The sequence below is a fragment of the Tinamus guttatus genome, unplaced genomic scaffold (genome assembly GCF_059628265.1).
Source record: "Tinamus guttatus ecotype Peru unplaced genomic scaffold, ASM5962826v1 Tinamus_guttatus_pri_ptg000010l, whole genome shotgun sequence".
NCBI classification, from domain to species: Eukaryota; Metazoa; Chordata; class Aves; order Tinamiformes; family Tinamidae; genus Tinamus; species Tinamus guttatus.
Genome location: NW_028288544.1, coordinates 632,628 through 653,451, shown reverse-complemented (window position 1 = coordinate 653,451; position 20,824 = coordinate 632,628). Strand labels below are relative to the sequence as shown.

At 36.1% G+C, this 20,824-nt stretch overlaps 1 protein-coding gene across 1 annotated transcript in view; it reads right to left on the bottom strand.

Moving 5' to 3' along the window:
* Positions 1–20,824, bottom strand: part of FIG4 (FIG4 phosphoinositide 5-phosphatase) — a 59,600-nt gene that overhangs the window by 8,743 nt on the left and 30,033 nt on the right. The window contains exons 15-22 of the mRNA XM_010224769.2: positions 19,663–19,829; positions 16,625–16,763; positions 13,952–14,010; positions 13,385–13,532; positions 12,023–12,106; positions 8,403–8,598; positions 6,934–7,016; positions 2,970–3,059 (exon numbers count right to left, since the gene is read on the bottom strand). Of these exons, the coding sequence (XP_010223071.2) occupies positions 2,970–3,059; positions 6,934–7,016; positions 8,403–8,598; positions 12,023–12,106; positions 13,385–13,532; positions 13,952–14,010; positions 16,625–16,763; positions 19,663–19,829 (966 nt within the window). The remainder of the gene's footprint in view (positions 1–2,969; positions 3,060–6,933; positions 7,017–8,402; positions 8,599–12,022; positions 12,107–13,384; positions 13,533–13,951; positions 14,011–16,624; positions 16,764–19,662; positions 19,830–20,824) is intronic.

Below are 20,824 nucleotides of genomic sequence, written 5' to 3'. Positions count from 1 at the left end.
TCAATAATACTCGCAGGACAAGATGAATCTAGGTAGTCTTCAGTTAAGAAAAAAATACGCATTTAACACCAAGGGAACTTTGACAGCATAGACTATGCAATATCTACCTGAATGCTGATGTTTCACTGCATTACTATATGCTCTGTTCAAGTGCCCTTTTTTTTTATTTTTCTTCTAATCTATACTTAGTTTCTAAACTTAAGGCAGGAGATTTCTTCAGTACTTCTATAACACACAGCAGTATATGCTCATACGGCAGAATATGTTCATAAATATGCAACTTGTCAGAAGTTTTTAAGTATAGCTATCATCAAAATAATGCAAATTACCATAATTCTCAATTTCCCAAAGTAGTCCAGAAGAAACAAGAAAACCCAACATGTCCAACAACATATGAGCTGCCTCTTCACTGCAGTTACTGAAAACCCTCTCTCTTTCAAGCTTATCTTTAATATGGTCATGCCATTTTGTATCTTAATAGGTTAGCATTCTCCAAGGAAATTCAAAGCAGCAATTCAAACTTCAGTGCATAGAAAGGAAGTTGATTTTCTTCCAGAAGTGAACAACATGCCTTTAAGGACGGCTACATTTATGATTTTTCTCAAAAGAACAATCTGTCACTGTCTGAACAGTTTTAAAAAGTTTTTAAAAAACTGCAGAACAAAAGATGGAGAAAAATTTTAAGCTGTGCAAAGGTATACTTTAAAGACTACTGAAAAAACCCCTACTGACTATAAAACACTGCTGCTTCTAGGATGTATGCAGAATAACATGTTTATTAGGACTGGCAGTGAAAGACAATCCGTACGACTTCAAGAGGCACAGATTTGTGTGTTCTGTGACTTCTATATTTCTGCTATTCAGAAACACATAGAAATTACACCTGGGAAAGAAGAGTGTTCTGACTGTGCCCAAAAGCTATCAACACCATGCATAAAGACTCTAACTTGCTCATTTTGAGTAGAAGAGCATGGAGACTATTTTATTCTGTTTTAAGAGGTCAAAAGAAGGAATGATTACTATCTTTAATGCTGTCAAAAATGTGATAGGAGATTTTGCCATTACACAAAAAGAATCATCTTTGTTAACAGCAAATATATTCCTGTTATAAAATCAATTCTTAATAAAGGCTTCTCCTCAAAATTCAAAAATATTCAGGTGGTGCCTCATGCATAAAAAAGGAATTTTACAGTTTGCCAACTTGTTAATATCCATCTGATAAATTTCATCAAAACCTACAGACATACTCATCTACAAAGCATATGCTTATTAATGCTGAGACCAACAAACTAGCACAGTGAATATCACAATACTAAATGCATTCTGTGTCATTATGCTTCCCAAGGTCCAGTGAGACACCCTCAGCCTTCATCCCTACTTGTGAATGTGCCACCTTCACAGTTTTCCCCCTTTTTCAGCACAGAGGATGAGACCAGAGGCAGTTCAGGCAATAAAGCCGAGGCTTCTGTAAAACAGCAGATTGCAGGGATAGTCTGTGGTTCTAAAAAGTGACTCTGCTTTTGTGTAAGAGATTCCGTACCCAAAGCTAGAAGCAGAAAACTAGTCTTGGTGAAACTAAGATGCCTACAGCATAGGGATATGTCAAGTGAGAAGTTAGGAGCTGATCATCCAAATGTCAAAGACCTGCTTTCATAATACGGTATCTGGATAATATCATGATCCTCTTTTGATATAAGATTAACAAATTCAAATGATCAAATGAAATGCTTCAAATGATCTGGCTATTCTTACAGAGTGATAATCAAACCAACATCATGAATATTAAAATTCCCTAGTTTAGGATGGATTTTTAACTGGTGAACCTACTATGACTTCAATGTTAAAGCTTTTTTCACATTAATGGATAATTAATCTATTTTTAAGTTATTCCATACAGCAGACATGCCTGGACAGCAATTCTTCTCCCATCCTACCTGATTGTTGAAGATGACTCCCACAGTAATCTTTTGGGATTGAAGTATCATGGAGTGTGTCATAGACAAGAACTGTCTGGAGCTTGACTTTGCAACTTACCATCACCTATTTACCTCTTCGGAGGAGTTCTTGAAGAGGTAAAATTTATCTATTGTGACAAATGCAGTGCTCAGCGGGGGAAAATGCCTCACCAGCTCAAAGTATCACTGACAAATTCATTATTAAAGCAGACAACCAAAAACAAGGTGATACTTCTGAGAAAAATGCAGAGGATTTTAACTGTGGAAATAATTTCTATGCAATATCTTTTTTTTTTTTTTTTGGTTAAAGCACACTGCTAAGTCGTTTAAAGTAGCATTGATCCTCTCATTCCAGTAGCCAAGATGGGCATCGAGTACACAAAACATGGAGTTCCCCCTTTAGCCCATTCTCTCCAACATTTGGCCAATCAGAAAAGAAATAAAAACCTTCCATTCGACTTCACAAGACTCCTCAAGTGTCTGTTAAAATAAAGAGCACGTGTAGCTTTCTCAGACAAATACATTTAGATAATTTCACATTAAGTGGCAGACTGAATTGCAATTTTGAATGCTTCTAGGAAGTATACCTAAGTAAACCAATCCTCTTCAAACTCCCTCTTTCAAAAGCAATCACAACAATAAAAATGTGTCTTTTAAATTCAGTAGCTTCAATACTTTGAACTGTGATAATTTTATCTTCATGACTACTTGAATAAAAAAATCTTGGTAAACCTCCCCAAAAAATAATAATAAAAAAAAAACTTTAAAACACCCCTAAAAATGCACTTTTAAAATTATAAATTGTTTCAACACAGGGAGAAGTGGGAAGCTGATTCTTCATCCTACGCATTGAATTGCTTTGTGCCATAAAAAAAACAGAAGTAAAAGCAAGAGAAGTATAACCATTATAACATCAAATTTACCAAGTGACTTTTCGGGTCTAATGAGGAAAGTTAAAAAAAAATAGAGAAAAAAAAAACAACTTAAGGAAGAGGAAATAAGAAGAATACTTACAGATTTATCACCCTATCCAATTGATGTTTTGAGCAAAATTGTTGACTGTTCTTGTCTTGTTTATGTTGACTCTGTCCCAGCTGGACAAACCTATGAATAATGAGAGAAGAATAAATCAAAAAAGAGAACTTTCAGCAAAAATGACACAAAACATGAGTCATTATGTCATGATCAGTAGACTGGCTATCACGGATCAACCTCTCTTGCAAACAAGAGATTTTAAAATATTTTATGGTGGCTGCACGTGAGACTTCGCAGCTTCTTTAGCTTGAAAAGGATTTGTCTATTAAGTGGCATAGCTTAACATTTAATCAGATAGAAATGGGACCATCATTAGGAGAGAACAGCTGGTATAAACCTCTGTTGCTGTGAAACAGGCAGCCTACTACACCTGACTTCCTGAAAAAGGAATTGCTATGTCTTTTCCAAAAGAATCAGTCTGCTGGACCATCTGTGGGAAAGGTCAACACAATTGATGTAAAGCCACTCAAGTTTCATATTTAAGTCAGTTTTCAGCCAAATTTTATCTGTCTTATCCAGCTGAAATGCTGTAAGCCCAGCTCACTTAATTTACCAGCACAGTCCTTGGGGAAAATTCTGCCTGTTTCCAAATGTTTGCTGGAAGACATTGAAGATGGAAAATATCATTTTTCTCTTGGCAATGAATTGGAGGAAAATAAAAATAAGAGTTAATTGTGAGTACTACTCATTTTTCTCATATATATATTTGTTACATACTTCAACTTAATTTTGGTCTTCAACACATTTCAGCTATTAAAACAGAAGTATAAACATTAGTTTATTTTCATTCTCCAGTATTCTGATGTTGGCTTTCTGTTTAAATATTCAGCTTTCATTTAACTTAAAATAATACTATTAGTCTACTTCTGAAATATTTACTTCATTTTAATAGCAGATAATTAACAGGGCAAAAGCAAGCACACACGAATATACAGCCTACAATGGAAGAATACATTCATAAACAACTTACTGCAGCTTTTTCCCTGCCTCTCCATTCAGGTTATAAATTGTACATATGAAAGCATAATAAACAAATTAACTCCAAGTTTAACTAGCCAGCATAAGCAACATTACTTTAGATATTCAAAGAATAAACACTATTTTTCTAAATAAGGGAACTATCAGTAGGAATAAAGAAAACTATTAAAGGCCTTCCAGTGCAGGAATCTACTACTGAAAGAAGCTTAAAATAGAAACACAGGCAAACTAATGGTGAGTTATGTTTGGTTTGAATGTAAGCATTTTCACTAATTGCTGCAAGTTTTTCAGAACTCTGAAAAAGGCTTAAATTAACACAAGATACCCATCATTAGTAAGTTCTATCGATAGCTGCAGTATACGTCCTCAAATTATTCCAATTTTGATGTGAACTAACACAAATTACCTCAGATGTAAGTAAAAATGAGCTGCACAGATTCAAATTACCTTTCATTTGCACATATAGTTACTACAGATCACTTTATATATAGTAGCTTAACCTGAGGTCCTTGACATCTGCAAGTCCCTTAGAGAGCAAACCCTGATGCAAATAATTTTTTAAAAATGCAATATGTCAAGCAACACCAAGTCAAGATGTATCTTATGTCTCCATTTCCTCTGTTATAACACTAGAAGATGACTTGAAGTGAGAACTGTAATCCTACTGTGAAACAAATTGCTGCTATTCTCAACTGATGTACATTGTGGATGGATCTCAGTAAAATCTATACTTTCCATACAAATCAGCACATCAGACCATAAATAGTCCTATGTCCTGTTGCTAAAAGAAATAAGGAATTGTCAATTTATAATTATTATATTTTTAAAATCTGTATTGATTCAAGGAAACAAAATAAACGCAAGATTTTTTACTTCCAAACAATATTACTACCAAGCTTCAAAGCCCCCATGGACTTCACTGCTATCATTATAGAGTGAATTTTAGTCTAGCCTGAAAAGTGCTAAAATGGGAAATAACTCCAATCCTGGATGTTATCTCAGAGCTGCTCTTCAGCATCAAGTGACTTGCAGTGGACACCAGCTGGCAGTGGGGCATTTCCAGAACAAGAGTAACTTATCACATATGCCCAAGGGAAATGATCAAATTGACAATGTTGGAACTGTCTCTAAAGGTAAAAATAAAGAACATAAACTTAACAACTTCAGCAGAGATAATGAGAATAAACCTCAACTTTGCTCAAGTTTCATAGCATCAAATGACTAAGCATGTAGGAAATAGCTAGAAATGGGAATCTTGAAAAGAAGCCAGGAAATGTAGCTATCCCTAAATAAATTAGTATAAGAAGGCCTTTAAACGAAAATAAAACTATTTTTTTCTTAAAATGCCTGAAAAGTATTGATGAACTACATCACATATTATCACCTAAAAAGAACTCACAGAGAATTAAAATTTCATTCCCAAATTGAAGATGGTGGTTCAAATATAGCAAGGTAATTACTGCTACCACACATTAGGAAATACATCACAAGTATTAATTCCAACATATAAACACAGTGTTTTTTGAGAAGACGTGCAGTTTTCTTGCACATTTTCTTTTACTCCATTAATTCTACACTCTAAGCAGGTATTTGAAACATTGGTTTATCACATAGCCAGTGCTCTATATGAGGTTACAGCAATTCAGATACTGTTTCTAGCACAATGAGAGTCATTCACTTTTCTCGGGAAAACATATCATTAATTTGCTGTTTGTTCTGGTGGAGATGGCAACTCACGGTTCCTGCAGGAGTGGTGATGCCCGGGTAAGACAGGGTAAGAGTCCAAGTTACCCTGGTGTAAAAGCAGCAGTTTTTGTGTCTGCTAAAACTTAGGTGGAGCTGGCAAGTGACAACTTGATGTTGTCCCACCAACTTTTACCTCTAACTGCTCCTGATAAGGCAGCAGCCTCCAGCTGTGGTGGAGGGCCTGCACGTGCTGGGCAGCACGTTGCCTCACACTGCAGCAGATGAACTGTACTGCAACCTGCTGGACCATCTAGGAGTGGGTCTACAACTCTAAAAGAGCTGAATTTAGCCTTGCACGATGCAACATCTTACTCTTATTACTGAACTAAGGCTTGAGTTCTTTAAACTGTTTACTAAAACCAAGTGGCACAGTATGATGCCTTTTAAAAGAAAGAAATGGTGCAATAGCACATTATTACACACCCTACACTATGTTCACACACACACACATTTATAAAAACGGCTGCAGCAGCACAAATACTTCTGTCACATAAACATCTGTGTTGTTACAATGCAAGTTCCTCATTTATTCTGACCACTTTTCTCAACTCTTCTGTTAGGAACCTTGATCGGGTATCGTAACTGCCTCAGTTTTCCCTATGAAAAACACAACTTTATTTTTCAATCTCAAAAGGTTAGGACATTTCAAAAAAAAGGTTGAGTATTAATCAGAAAAATAATTTTCCTGGAATACTGAAAGTCATACAAGTATTTAAATTTTAATAAGATGCAACAGTTAACACATACCTCTACGCATGAGACATTAAGAAAAAAACTTTTTTTTTTATTTTTAGAAGAAAAGTCTATATCACTTATGACCAATTTAAGTTAGTGTTATTCAACATTTGTTCAAATGTGAAAATCACAAACTACATACATTAGAACCACGAAATCACTATAAATTTGGAACTTGCTTATTAATTTCTAGGAAAATACTAAACAACATATTTCTGCTGAAACATTCTTCATTTCATTTAAATTCCAAATTTTTTGCATTTCCAAATGCAAAAGTTTTGCATATCTGTGTAACTTCCACTGAAGTCAGAGTTGAAAGAGATCTGAAAGGAGTTTGATTTGAGAAAAAAAAAAAGAATATGAGTCCTCCAAATATCTCTAAAGTATAGAATTTAGCTAAGTGTCAAAGGCAGCATTTCTGATAAGTTGTTTTTTAACTAATTTTAATTATCATCCACTGATTTCCACCTGGAATTTATCTCACCTTGTGTATATTGTGAGATCATCTTCTGAAGGAGCATCTGAAAGATTAACTCCATAGACATCTTTTGTGGATTGGACTACATTCTGGAACATAAAAACAAAGATCCAGACTGAGAATACTGTATCAACATCCAACCTAAGTTTCCTCGAAAGAACAGAATTATTTCTAAATCTAAAAATACTTGCAAAAAAAGCAGGCAAAGACAAACATGTTTCTCACATACTTGACCACCACAAATTAAGCTTATGCATATCTTTTTTAATAAAAATGATTTATCAGAAATATTCAAGATACTTATTTGACAAGAAAGGAAAGGATTATTGAAAGATACATCAGATAAAACAATACATATGAAGAATAAATAATACTTGCAGGGAACATTATGATGGATTAAATCCTGCCCTGTGTTCAATAAATAAAAAAATCATGTTTGTTAAAAACCTGCTCTGTTCAGCTTTCCTGTTGTCAGTTGTGAAATCACCAAAAATTTCATGCTGAAGAAAACTATTCCATCTTGTATGTTATGCAATCACAACTAGAACAAGAAGGTAATTCCTACCAGGTCTAAAGGTTCAGTGTTAAATGAGGAAATTACTGACAAGAGACATGTAACTGCAAGGAAGCCAATTACAAAAATGGGTGGCTTGCTTTTAGTTCAAAAAGATCCACAGTCAAAGAAAATCCTAAGAAAGATATACCTAACATGAAGTACAAGAACATTTTAAACTTCCAGGAGATACAAACAGGTAAGAACGAGATGTTTTCTTCTCCTAAGTCTACCAGGACTGCTGATGTAAATAGAATACCAAAATTCCAGTCCCTTACCAAATATCCAATTATTCTGAAATAACCATATTTACACAAGACCTAAAAGCATAAATTCCTAGCATTGTTTAAGGACTAATATACACAAGTCACTTCCACAAGAGTGATAACACTGAAGTGCAGACAAATACCTGTCAGAATGTCACTGGGTAGGTAGATCAGGCACTCCTGGAGAGCATCTCCTAATTTACTTCCATCCAAAAGGAGTCCCCTTTGCATACATAAAGGCCATCCCATGATTTAAGGCAAAGCATGGTATGCAGTGAGAGATAGAAGTGCACTCCTGCTCTGAAGTAATATACTAGCATAGATACATTTTACACATAAATTTAAGGACTACACCTGACCTGAGTCCCTTTCATATGCCGTAGGTTTCAAACGAGATTTTCCCTTTTTTTGAAAATGTTGTTTTTCAGTGTAAGTTGTGAAGACGCTTACACAACAGGAAGAAAGGCAAAGTTTTATTACCAATTTTGCTAATATCTGTACAAAGAAGATACACCGGAGAGCTTTTTCCCTTCCTAACTGTTTAATGCTCTACTTTTGGTTGTTCTATAATATTTACCATTAAAAACACTTAATATTTTTTTAACATGCAAATTTTAAGTTCATAATTCTTCTTTTTCTCCACAGTCATCCCTTACCTCTGTGATTTTTGCGTTATCTGCAGTATCAGTCACCTTCACTGGAGTTGAACGTTGAGAAACAGCCCCTTCCTCCTCTTTGTCTGTCCCAGAATCATCCTCAGAACTACTTGACACGGCTTCCTCGCTTGGCGGTGGAGGAGCACTAGCTGCTGTTTTGCGCTGCAGTACAGTTTCTTCTCTGTTACTCTTGTTCCTATTATGGAAGGCAGTGCATATTCATTAAAGCAAGAACATATTAACAAAGAGCATTTTAAATTTCAGTTATTATCTTACGCGAAGACAAGAGGAGTATTATTCCCGGGAGCAACTTGTTGCTCATCTTTTGAATCCCCAAACTGATTTACTTTTTGCCAAGTATATGGACATACCTTTTAGAGGTTCTTGACCTGAGGGCATAAAAAGCCCCATGGATATGCAACAAGTCAAAAGAATTCTTACACCTGGAGTAAATGCCCTAGGTGAAAACAGTGAAGCTAGATTTTTGACCCATTAGAAAATGGTGTCTCCTTAGATAGAAACATACAGAATGTTAAGAAGATATATTGCATTTTCTTTAGAGGAAGTTATTGACATAATCTTCACATAAAGGTCTCAATCTTCCCTACTTTTCTAAATGAGGGGAAACTCAGAAGGGGATGACTGTCCATCCCCCAAACAAACGAAAAGAAGCCAGGGAACTAATTGCACTAGGGGACCAAAACAGACAAACACAGATTAAACAAATCCTCAAGAAATTTTCTAGTAGACCAGAAGATGCTGAAAAATATTCAAGGCAAAGAAATCATCTCTACCAGGCTTATAAAACAAACAAACAAAATCTATTTGTTTCTGTTCTAATTCAGAACACTGCAAAGTGGCCAGAAAGGAGGACAGCAAACCATGTGCATAGTACACAGGAAACATGGCCTCCTTGGATAGGCCTCATGGAATACTCACCATAATTAAGAATGGGGCAGCATTGTTCACCATGATTTGTGCAAGACAGCCATGGCAGCATGTCTAACACGGCATTTCTTAATTACCTTGCCCTTCTTTGACATGCAGGTTGTGTTCTTCAGGAAACATCAACCTCTACCCTTTCAAACTGGTGATGTGAGCTTCCCTGGTGCAGAAAAACCATCTATCACTACCAATACAGAGAGTGGAGGGAAGTGGAATGGGATCCTCTGTCCAAAGCAGGACCTGGACAATTCAACTCCCAACTTCTGGCAGGACGACAACTGTACTGCCTAATCAGTGGCTCTGACACAAGTCCAAAGTGATGCTTTCATGTAAAGCATGTGCAGTTTCACATTAGGAGTCACTAGGAATTGCCTGCAATTGTTCCAGTCATGTCCAAAACAGATCATGGGGCTTATATCCTCTGGCACATCAAGAATTCTGGTTATAATTCCTAGATGTAAAGACGAGGTAATTCTGTACCCTTTCTCTGGTTCAAAGACAATCCCCAGGAGGATCAGAAGGGTAGCTAGAAAATATTTTATGAAGCAGTCATGTTAAAACAGGTAAATTAGAGGAGGTGAGAACCAATACTTATAAAAAAGCTTTCCAATACTCTGAGGAATCAGGCAATATCATACTAAAAAACTCTGACCATAAAACAAATATAATTCTATCTTCATGACTGGATCAGGACATTGAAGCAGGTGTCCTGTCCTGAAGCAGGCCAGGAAAAACACAATTCGACAGATAAATGTTATGAAACTACTGATGTTAACATCACCATATAGTCATATGTGACTTAGGAAAAGTGAAAAACGTAAAAAAGAATGAGAAGTATAATTTGGATGTGACAAAGTTAATTCAAAACCGTGACACTGATCTACAAGCCAAAAACTCATCCACTGAGAGCAACAGAACTTTGTGTCAGAGAGAGATTTCCTAGCACTTCCCTAAATGGATAATGAATTGGGAAATATAAGAACTTAGTAGTAGAGTGTGTGGTTGAGAGAAAAGGTTTAGAGAATTATGCCTAAAATGTACTCAGCACTTCGACAGTGCTGAGAAAATCATGCCAGTGACAGGATTCCCCTCTCAAAAGATCTCATTGCCTGCATGGACTGTGATGGCGAGAAGCTTATACTCCGGAAAAGGTGTTGTGGGCGAAATGACTTGGCTTATTTTCCCCGGAAACTCCGTGAAAATCCCATAGAATAGAATGTGTCTGAGAGATGTTTCCTTGATAACAATAACTTACTGGTGCATTTGTGGTTGTTTCCAATAATAAAATCTCACTCATCTAAGGGATATGCTAAGCTGGGCAATCAAAGCCTCATTCCACCTCACAACAGTAGACATGGGAAGGCCTCCACGCCACACTTAAGGCGCTCTGGAACATGGCTCTGATCCAGGCAAGACTCTACCTAGTACCAATCCCTCAACGCCCCAATGGAGAAAATGAATAAAAAAGCCTAAGAAACATATGAAGTGGTCAGATATTTCATGGCATACCTGGAGAGAAGAGCTAGGTAAAGTATATAAGAAAGCAGAAGAATAAACCTTTTCTTCAAAAGCATCTACCTATTCACACTTAGTGTACAATTGTTAAAAACTCTTTTTGTTTGTTGAACCAGAATATCAGTAGTATGAAATCAGATTCTGCTAGTGATAAGCATAGTCTACTCTCAGCATTTATTGACAGTGAATCCTTTAGGGTCAAAGCACAAAAGAATATGATTTATGAGATAATCAAATTTTATAGTTATTAGCAGAACTGGAACAGACGGTTTTGCTTAAAAAAAAAGAACTTTTAAAAGAAGTTTTAGGAAGAACTTAAAGACTTACGATGGCACAGGTTTATTCATTACTGATAAGAGGTTTCCTTAATATGAAATATCTAGGAGAGAGTGAAGTGGCTCAGGAAGAGTTTTTATAACTGATATGGGATACAGCTGATCAAACACAACAGCAGAATAAATACAGTAACAAAGTAAGTCCAGGATGAGAAGACGGCTGAATGAAAAATTTGTCCAAAGAAACTGTTGTTTTATTTCATTCTATTTATAAATATCTTTTCCATAATGCTTTTGATCAAAAACTATGCTGAAATTGGCAGTTGCTGCTGGATCAGGACAAATGATTTAACTGGATTTTACTTAAACGAAAAAGCAGAAGACAAACAAACAAACAAAAACTAAACAAGTATGATAAAGAATCCCAGTGTCTAAGAAAACTCTCAAGTTATATATATATGATTTCCAAATCACACAACAATTCCACAGTATATCATCATGGAAGTTTTTTATTTCCCATGTAACAAAGAATATACTACTTTGATTTATTTTAGATTTACAGGAACTTAACTTTGCATTCATTCTTCCCTGTACTCTTCAATTAACTAGTATTATGAATTTTAAAATACTTAGATCTATTTTTCACTATGTATTCTCACCAATAAACAATTTCATGAAGTTTGCTCCATGTGCATAAAGCTACAAGCCACTGCATTCTGAATCTGTGTAGCTATGGCCTGCATCAACACAAGGCCCACTGGATTATGCAACAGTCTGTTCAGTTGCACTGATTTATGAATCCATCCAGAGAGGTTTGGACTTTCAATCTCACGAATGACTTTTACTGTCATTAAATCAGAACAAAATTTCATGTTTCACACTTACCCCAACATCGATTTTCCAGTTTCATCAGGTTTACGAACAGTAAATGGACTTGGATCAATGCCCACATTCTTGGGCATAAAATCTCTGGCAAAAGAGAATGGAAAAACATCTATGAGCAGAGTTTAACATACAAAATACATTTTTCAAAACTTTCAGAAAAACCTGTGACATCCACTTTTGAAGTTAAAACAAACAAACAAAAAAACATTATTATCAAGTTATAACTTTGTCATTACAAGTTAAAGCCACGTAAATATTGAACTCTTGGGTATTTAAAAAGCTTTCAATGGCATTACATACATATTCACATAACACTGCTGAAAACATCCCCACTTCCCGAGGAGGCTGGGGCAATGACATATTCCAGTACTAAGGAAGCTGCATTGTTTTCAAGATGCTGCCAACACTCAAACTGGGTCAAAAAGCTACACGAAACATAATTTACATGGAAGTCATTTATCTAAAGCATGATTAATATTATGCTTAGAATACCCAACTGATTGCTGCCAAAGAAACAAAAAAACATATACACATATATGGTCAGCTGTGACAACCCGATGCACTGAAGGAAACAGTTCAATGATAAATGTAAAATTACATAATGAAAGCGGAAGACTTAGGAAAAAAAATGGTTTGAGTTAGTCTGTGACATGCAAAGTCCACAGAGAGAGGGCCATTTCTCAGTCTATGAATGTCCAACCACTCCAGCCTATGAACGCACAGTCAACAGGGGAAGGTAGTTAGAAGTTTTAATGGTATCTTAACAGAATTTTTTAGAGCTGCACTGCCACTTTGGCATTGTCATTAAGGTTCTAGAAGTTTAGTAAATTCGAAGCTTCCAAACCACCACCACTAACAAAAAAGGACCCACATCTACCATGTTGCCTTTGGTTAGCCAAATAAATCAAATGTACATTTATGTCACATAGAATCATAGAATCATAGAATGCTTAAGGTTGGAAGGGACCTCTAGAGGGACCATGCAGGGTCACCTAGAGCACATTGCACAGGACTGCATCCAAACGAGCTTTGAAGATCTCCAGAGAAGGAGACTCCACAACCTCTCTGGGCAGCCTGTTCCAGTGCTCTGTCACCCTCACTGTCAAGAAATTTTTCCTTAAGTTCCTGTGGAACTTTTGATGCTTCAGTTTGTGGCTGTTTCCTCTTGTCCTATCTCTGGCCACCAGTGAGAAGAGGCCAGCACCATCCTCCTCACTCCCTCCCTTGAGGTATTTATAGACACTGAGCAGGTCCCCTCTCAGCTTTCTCTTCTCCAGGCTGAACAGACCCAGCTCCCTCAGCCTCTCACATGAAGCCAAGTTGCAGTTCAGGTTTTACTATCCCAGGACATCCCTAACGTACCGTGTAGAATTGGTCATCGCCAAGCAGAAGGTCTCATCGAAACTGCTCAATTCATATGGCCGAAAAAATTCATTGTGGATATCAATTTCCTCTTCACACTTGTGGAACCTCTTCACTATCAACTTGCGTCTGTTTTCAGCACATGTCACTGGGAAAAACACAAACCCTTAGCTTTTCTTTTTTTGCTAACTCAGCAGAAATCAAAATGAATAACCTGTTTACCTAGTCACCTTACCAGGCATTTTTCTAACAACTATATTCCCTCTAAGAAAACAAATAAGAGACAGCTTTCATAATGATCATATAAACTATAAATAAGCATATAATGATCAAGTTTTCAACACTGATCTGTATTTTCTGACTCTACAACTGAAGAGTTAAATCTCTCTTGCATCTTGTAGCAGAAAAAATCAGTTTCTTGTGAAAAAGAAAAAAAAAGGGAGGTTTAGCAATCATTGAGGAAACTGTTTTTTAAAAAATCTGTGATCCAAGCAGCTTAAAGTCTTAGTGACTAATACTCCTTTTTTAAATATGTTGTCTATGGCAATGTGTGAACACAGTTCCTACCTTCATCGAAAGGAAGTGGTAAATGCTTTAGCACACCCGTGGTCCACCAGAAAGTGTAGCTGTACAGGAAAGACAAACATACAACTGACACAGGAGACTTGGATCTTGCATCCAATCTAAACAGGTACAAGCTGTTTAGAGGCGAGCTGAACAACTATTCAGTGTCACTTTGGTACCTACGTCTTTACAGCTCAAGTGTGGAAGAAAATAAAGAATCATCCCTGGAAAGAGGATACTAATAGGCCCCAGCTTTGCTCTGAGAACATGTATTTCATCAAGGTCCACTAAAATATGAGGCGGGGGGAAGGGGTTTCTCCATTAAACACAAGATTATTTCAGTTGCTTACCTACAGCACTGATATTTACGCACTAGTTCTGAAATCTAAGCTCTATCCAGCCCCTGACAATAAACAATTAAATGACATTTGAACATTGTTAAAGCAGTTGACTTCTTGATGTAGAAAAACATTTGGATATGATAGTCGTCCTAAGTCTGATAACTATTTGTTGGCATAGCTAACAGCAAAAGCAAGGTCTCCTGGAGGCTTACGCGCTATTTCTGAAAAAGCAAACAAAGGAAGTCAAGCAATATCCAGAAAACAAAGTGTTTTATCTTTCATTCATGTTTATGTACTTCGATTTCTTCTTCTCGAAATATATTTTATTTCTTTTTCTTTGAATCATTCTGACAGTTTCTACTACCTAATATTATTACTTGGTTGCAAAAGACACCCAGTTATCTTCACTGATTTGGTTTCAAATATATACGTAATCACAGTACTGTGAAGGCTGCATTCACAAAATCGTAGGGGTTTTCTCCTAGTGATGTCACTGCTGCTAGCTAGCTGGTGCAGGATCAACAGGGGTATTCCCACACCCACAATTTCCCATTCTTGGGTACTTCCCATACACCATACACAGATTTGTTCATCACACTTCCATCAAAACAACAGTGTTTTGCTTAACAAAAAGTGAGTTGCCTGACAGCCCCATCCCTTGAGGGGACATCCCAGGACATCCTAGCAGGCCTGCTTTCTCAGGACATCCTAGCAGGCCATTTTTTCCAGTGCCTTCAGAAACTATGCAGATACATCCAGCTTTCCTGCTGCATAAAAATTGGAAAAATGGACAAGAGGAAGCCTTCCTGCCCATCTCTCACAGGGCTTTCATCTGAATTATACCAATAATATATAAGGAATATGTGAAAATCACTATGAAATTTCTTCTTTTTGATATAGAAACAGATAAAATATAGGGGAGGCACAGATAATCAAAAGAAGTTTCAGTTACAGGAAACAACATCTTCCTTCTCTTACTACAATCTTTGTTTTCATTCCGAGGTTTCAATATTATCTGCTTTGCTGCTGTGCCCAAGGAACTGAATAGATGCATTGCACAAAAGAACAGGAAGAAGCCATTCAACAGGCTTGTAAAATAGTTTGGTAGAAACAAACGAAAATTACTTGGAAGAGTTTTTTTCCACTCCTCAACTTACTACATGGAAGAATCGTTATGTCCACAAAAAAAGTCATTTTGGCTAAATATACTAAATGCTCAGAAGACAAATTTCAACCAGAATGAAAGGTGAGACTAATTAGCAAGCAAATGAAGAATACTACAATTTAAAAAAAATATTCTATTTCATCTGAGAACAGTAGCTATAACAAATAAGAGACAGTTTTTGACAAATGAGCAAGAGATGAAAGGGAGACTGGAACATTTACATATTGGTGATATATCAGCTACCTTCACTTGTACATACAGTACTGCTCATGATCAATGGGCAATAAAATTAATGTTGCATGTTTTATATGTGGCTGAACTACTACTTAGCTATATGGCTGATAAGAGCAAGCATCAACAAAAGCCTTAGGAGACTATATAAAAGGACTGCAGTTTAGAAACAGTTATATCACACGCCGGCTGCCACGACAGGTTAATGGCATATGGAGATGATAGGGCTTCTGTGCACTCTTTCACCAGATAAAAACCTGAATGCAGATATTAGACTTGTCATTAGGAGACAGAGGTTTACAGCCAGCAAAATGAACAAAAATATAAACAGCAGAATTTCCTGTAGACAGGCAAGTACAAGATTAGCATCATCACTATTAATGAAATTAGGAAAGTATTTTTTATACTTAGGATTTAAGATCCTGAATAAATTTATGCCATATGAAGCTACAAGCTAAAATAATGCTTTAAAATTTCTAAGCTGTAGCTCTATTATTTCTGTATATCACTGTAACTACAATGGGAAACAAATCAAGTAAAAAAAAAGCTTCAAAATGAGCCAGACATGGCTAGAAGTTAAGAATTAACATGGGCTTCTGCCTATGCACAGCTGCAGTCTAAATGCATTACACAATTAAATTAATGGAACGCTCATCGCAATCTCAATTTTAACACAAACTTAATAAAGCTGATCAATAAAACCACATCTGCATATAGTTTAAGGGGACACTGGTTAACTCGCCTTCAGTAAGATAGTCCAACATTTTTATAATATCTTTCAAAAGGCTGTATTTTTAAATTCTTTTTTTATAAAAACTTAAAAAAAATATTAAACAAGTTTTTGTTCCAGTTTGACAAACTGCCCAGTTTGGTTAACTGCATACTTTTTTGGAATTTATTACGGCAAAAGTGAAGAAAAATGGAAGAACAGCAAAATACCTTCGCCTGGTCTGTGACAAGCTGAGAGTGTTCTTGTGGTGCAAATAAAAATCAGTGGGAAGCTCCCAGAGGTGTGGTTTTCCTTCCACAGGCTTGAATACTCCCAGGAACAGGTTAATGGAATCTTGCCGGTCTGCATCTGCGAGACAAGAGGCACAGTTACTGCCAGGAACGTGGTACAGCTCAGTCCCCATCAGCCATTCCCTTGTTAGGTTTGTTCTTCACACAAGGAACACAACTGGCCTAAGATTTCCATCGGGAGCTCTGGGCTTCAACCACTGTAGTTGGGCTTCATTTGGAGCTGACTTTATGCCAAGCAGTTCTGCCTAGAGCCTTCATAAAAATAAATCTCACTGTGTAGCTCAGTCCCTCACCTCTGCCATAATATTTTAAAACAGATCAATTTCCACTATTCTGCCCTCTTTTTTCAGTCTGTTTCTTTAAGGATGCATGACAATGAAAGCAAAGCTTTTGCAACAGGTTGCAGTAAAGCAAGAAGCTCGACATGGCAAAAGATGCACAGCCCTTTGCAGGGGGAGAGGAGGGTGGCAACAACACAAAACCTTTACATCCCTTCTCCCAACATTGATAAAAATTTGGTGACAACAGGGTTGTAAATAAGTATAGAACTCTATAAGATTGTGCATAGGATGTAGGATCTTCTGTATAAGAGAATCACATGGTGCAAAGTGGCAGGAAAAGGGAAAGAGAAAGGAAAACTCCTGATGACATGTGGCTCTCCTTCCATATTTATAGGACCCTTCATCCTCAATCTGGCTTTTCTCTTCCATTTCTCTCCAGTCATCCTCCTTTCAGGTATTTTCATTGCCCCTTGAGCAGTTTTCAAAAACATGCTTATTTTAGCTTCTTTCTTAGCTTCTTTCTTCCACAGGTCTATAAAACATTGACCTTACGAACACTGCTACAGTAACACTTGAGATATGTGGAGGTCTTTATGCCTTTCAGACTGTACTGCTTCTGCAAAACAGCATCATAGCACAACCAAGACATAGGGCAGGAGATCTGCAAGAAAGCTATGTCAAACTCAATAAAAAGATTTGATAAAAAAGCCCTCATTGAGGACACTGAAAGTCACAAAGAAAAGCAGAGTCATGAGCAAAAATATATATTCTTTCCTACTGAAAAAGTATTTCAGTTATTCTAGGGAAATTGCTGAAAAAAACACACAAAAAACCCCTCTCTATTTTGAACATCGAAACTGGAGGAACCTGAAGAACAGGTTAAACTTTATAAGAATTTGTAAAACTTAAAGGCAGAGATGAATCTGTTGGTCATTTATCTTTTTTTTTCCTGCAGAGAAGAGAGGTATTTTGAAACTGTTAACTAAATCAGAGTGAGACAAAGCAATTCACTTAAGGAACTATATCATTACGTATATGACATGCTAAAATGAAATTTGTTGTAAAAAACAGCTTTAATTTAAAACATTAGTGCTCAATTAGTTATGTTGATCTGACTATAGCAGTAGTACGGTAGAGATTCTTACTTCTCTTCAGTAGCAAATGACTGCACTCTTAAATGTTACATTACTTCAGGACTCAAACACTTGTTTGCACTTACTGATTCAGTCTGTGCGGCTGCATTTTAAACTTAAAGATGTAGAACATTTAGCAGTAAATGTCCTTCTGCTGTTTTACATCTTAACTCTCAAATTGAAGATTGGTCATAAAACATGAAGATTTTATAAGGATGAATCTTCAGACAGGTGCATTTTTATGCAAGTTACTGGCAAAGAAGATATTTAACTCAGAAGGAGATAATCCTCCCTTGCCTTACCTCCTTATTTTAAGGACTGAGCAATTTTATGACTTAACTTCAAACAAAAATAATGTAGCTTTTAATCCTTTGAAACACTGGCCACACAAAAGAGGCTAGTGAGCTTTTCAGATAATTTTTACATTTCAGATGGCAAATTTCTCTTTTCTAAAATAAACACATAAGAATATCATACTACATGCGGAACAGAAAAAAGTGCAAACAAGTTTTATTCTTTCATTGTTAGCAATGGATGTCAAAATTGTGTACAGCAAATAGGAAGACTGCAGCGATTTTTCAAAAGATACTGCAATGTACGTGTATACTAGCACATTTTTAAGACCACTTGAAAAAAAACAGGAACTGAATGGGCCATTTAATTGAATTAGTCTAAAATAATCTACTGCTCTCAGTTTGAGTTTACAGCTGCACTACATGACAAATCACTAAATCATGAGAGATTCAACACAATTGGGACTAAAAGGGCATAATAATTAAGTTTACATTCATACCCCACTAAAAGGTAGTTTACTATGGCCAGTTCTGTTTGTGGATAAAAAGAGTATTTCAGATTCCAGAAGCTTATTATGCATGTTGCAACTCTCACGCTGATTTCTGTAATGTCACATGACCTTCTAAAAGCATAAAAGCAAAAAAAAAATATCTGGAATATTGTTTCCTAATTTTCCTGACAGCTGCAAATAAAAATGTTAGAATTCAGCTATTCAGAATGCCTGTCAAAGAGATTGTCAAAGGTGGGTGACTTTTTTATTTCTCAGACAACTTAATCATTTATAACCAATATACTTCCCATGATGTATTCTCTATTTTTTTCAGATGTTTTCTACTAGTAAATAAGTAATGTACAATTCATAAGTATTAAAGAAAAGTCTGTCAGAGCAGAAACAAGAAAATGCTGTCGTGCAAACTGGATAGTTCAGCTGTTTTTTTTGTTTGTTTTAAGGAATGTAAGATAATATAACAATTAATAGTCACACCAATAGCCAATCAGTATCTGATTCTAAAAAGTCCACTTCCTTCCCTAGTTACGCAGCATTACACATACATATGACATACATGTTATATACATACAACCTATAATGGTTTACCTGCTTTTCTGCTGAGCTGCCAAAGTCACTGGCAGTCACAGGACTGTATGTGAACATTTGGCGAATACTTTCTATAGCACCTAGTGTCAATTATTCACAAGTAAATGGTTTCCTAAATAATGGCTTATAAACAAAGTACTTAAAATATTTTACCTGAGAAAGCATTGCTATAATATCTTGAGAGTGTTTGCATAATATCTTTGGAATGCTGGGTCCATGGAGCTATCTTTCTGTAGGTTTTGACTCTGTGGACAAGTTGAGAACCTCCATATTGCAGAGAAAGGGTATCTCCGTGATCTTCATATAATTCTTCAAATAATCTGAAGGAAAAATAAAATGTGACATCTACTGAACTGTTGAAAAAAGATTTTAAAAGACAAAATAGTAAGGTATAAAATACAAAACAAACACACTACAACTCTATAGGTAGCCCCAGGCACTGAACTGTTTTTCTGCTTAAACAGGCAACAGATTTCTTCCTCTGAAGTATTTCTGCCAGTTTACAAAGAAATATCTCATTAAGAAGTACTATTAGCTTACTTTAAATTTAAAGGCATGTCCATATTCTTTATTCAGATAAATATCTTATCTGGAAATTCTATTCAAATATAATCACTACTAAGTACCAACCTCTTCACTATTTTATATATATATATACAGTATATACAATATACATATTCATGCTACACTTTCTGAAAGTTAACAAATTCTGTTAGATTGCAGAGAGAAAACAAACTATAAACCTTCAAAAACTAAGATATTTTAAGTGCTCTAAATGAGACAGAACATGCCAGTACCTCAAGGTTATATGTTCTGTCAAGTTCACTGGGAATGATGGTGACATAACTTTCCAAAATTTCCCTAGTTATGAAAATGATGACCCAAAGCTACCAACAGAAGGAACATGGCTTTGGGAGAAATGTAAGGGCAGTCAGATACAATTTGCTGGAGTTGGAAAAGCATCAGGTAAGAAGGTATAAAGGGAAAGTTGCTAAGATGAACAAGGAGAATTGGCTAAAAGTGACACTGTCCTCTAGCAACACGAAGTTGCCAGGAGACTCCATATTGAGAGAGCAGTCTAAGTAATAAAGACGATCAAGAAGCCCTCCTATTAATGACAAAAACATGACAATAGTCTCAGAAAACACATCTCTCCTAAGGAGATGTGCCCTGGGCTAGGAGATAACAGTTTGAGAAAGTGCTTCACAGAACTGAAAACTATGGCCTTTCCTGAGCAAGATGATGACAAGAATGACATCTTATTAGAAGACCTGAAAGTGTAGTCAAAATGCCAAAGAGAAAAATAACAGGAAAC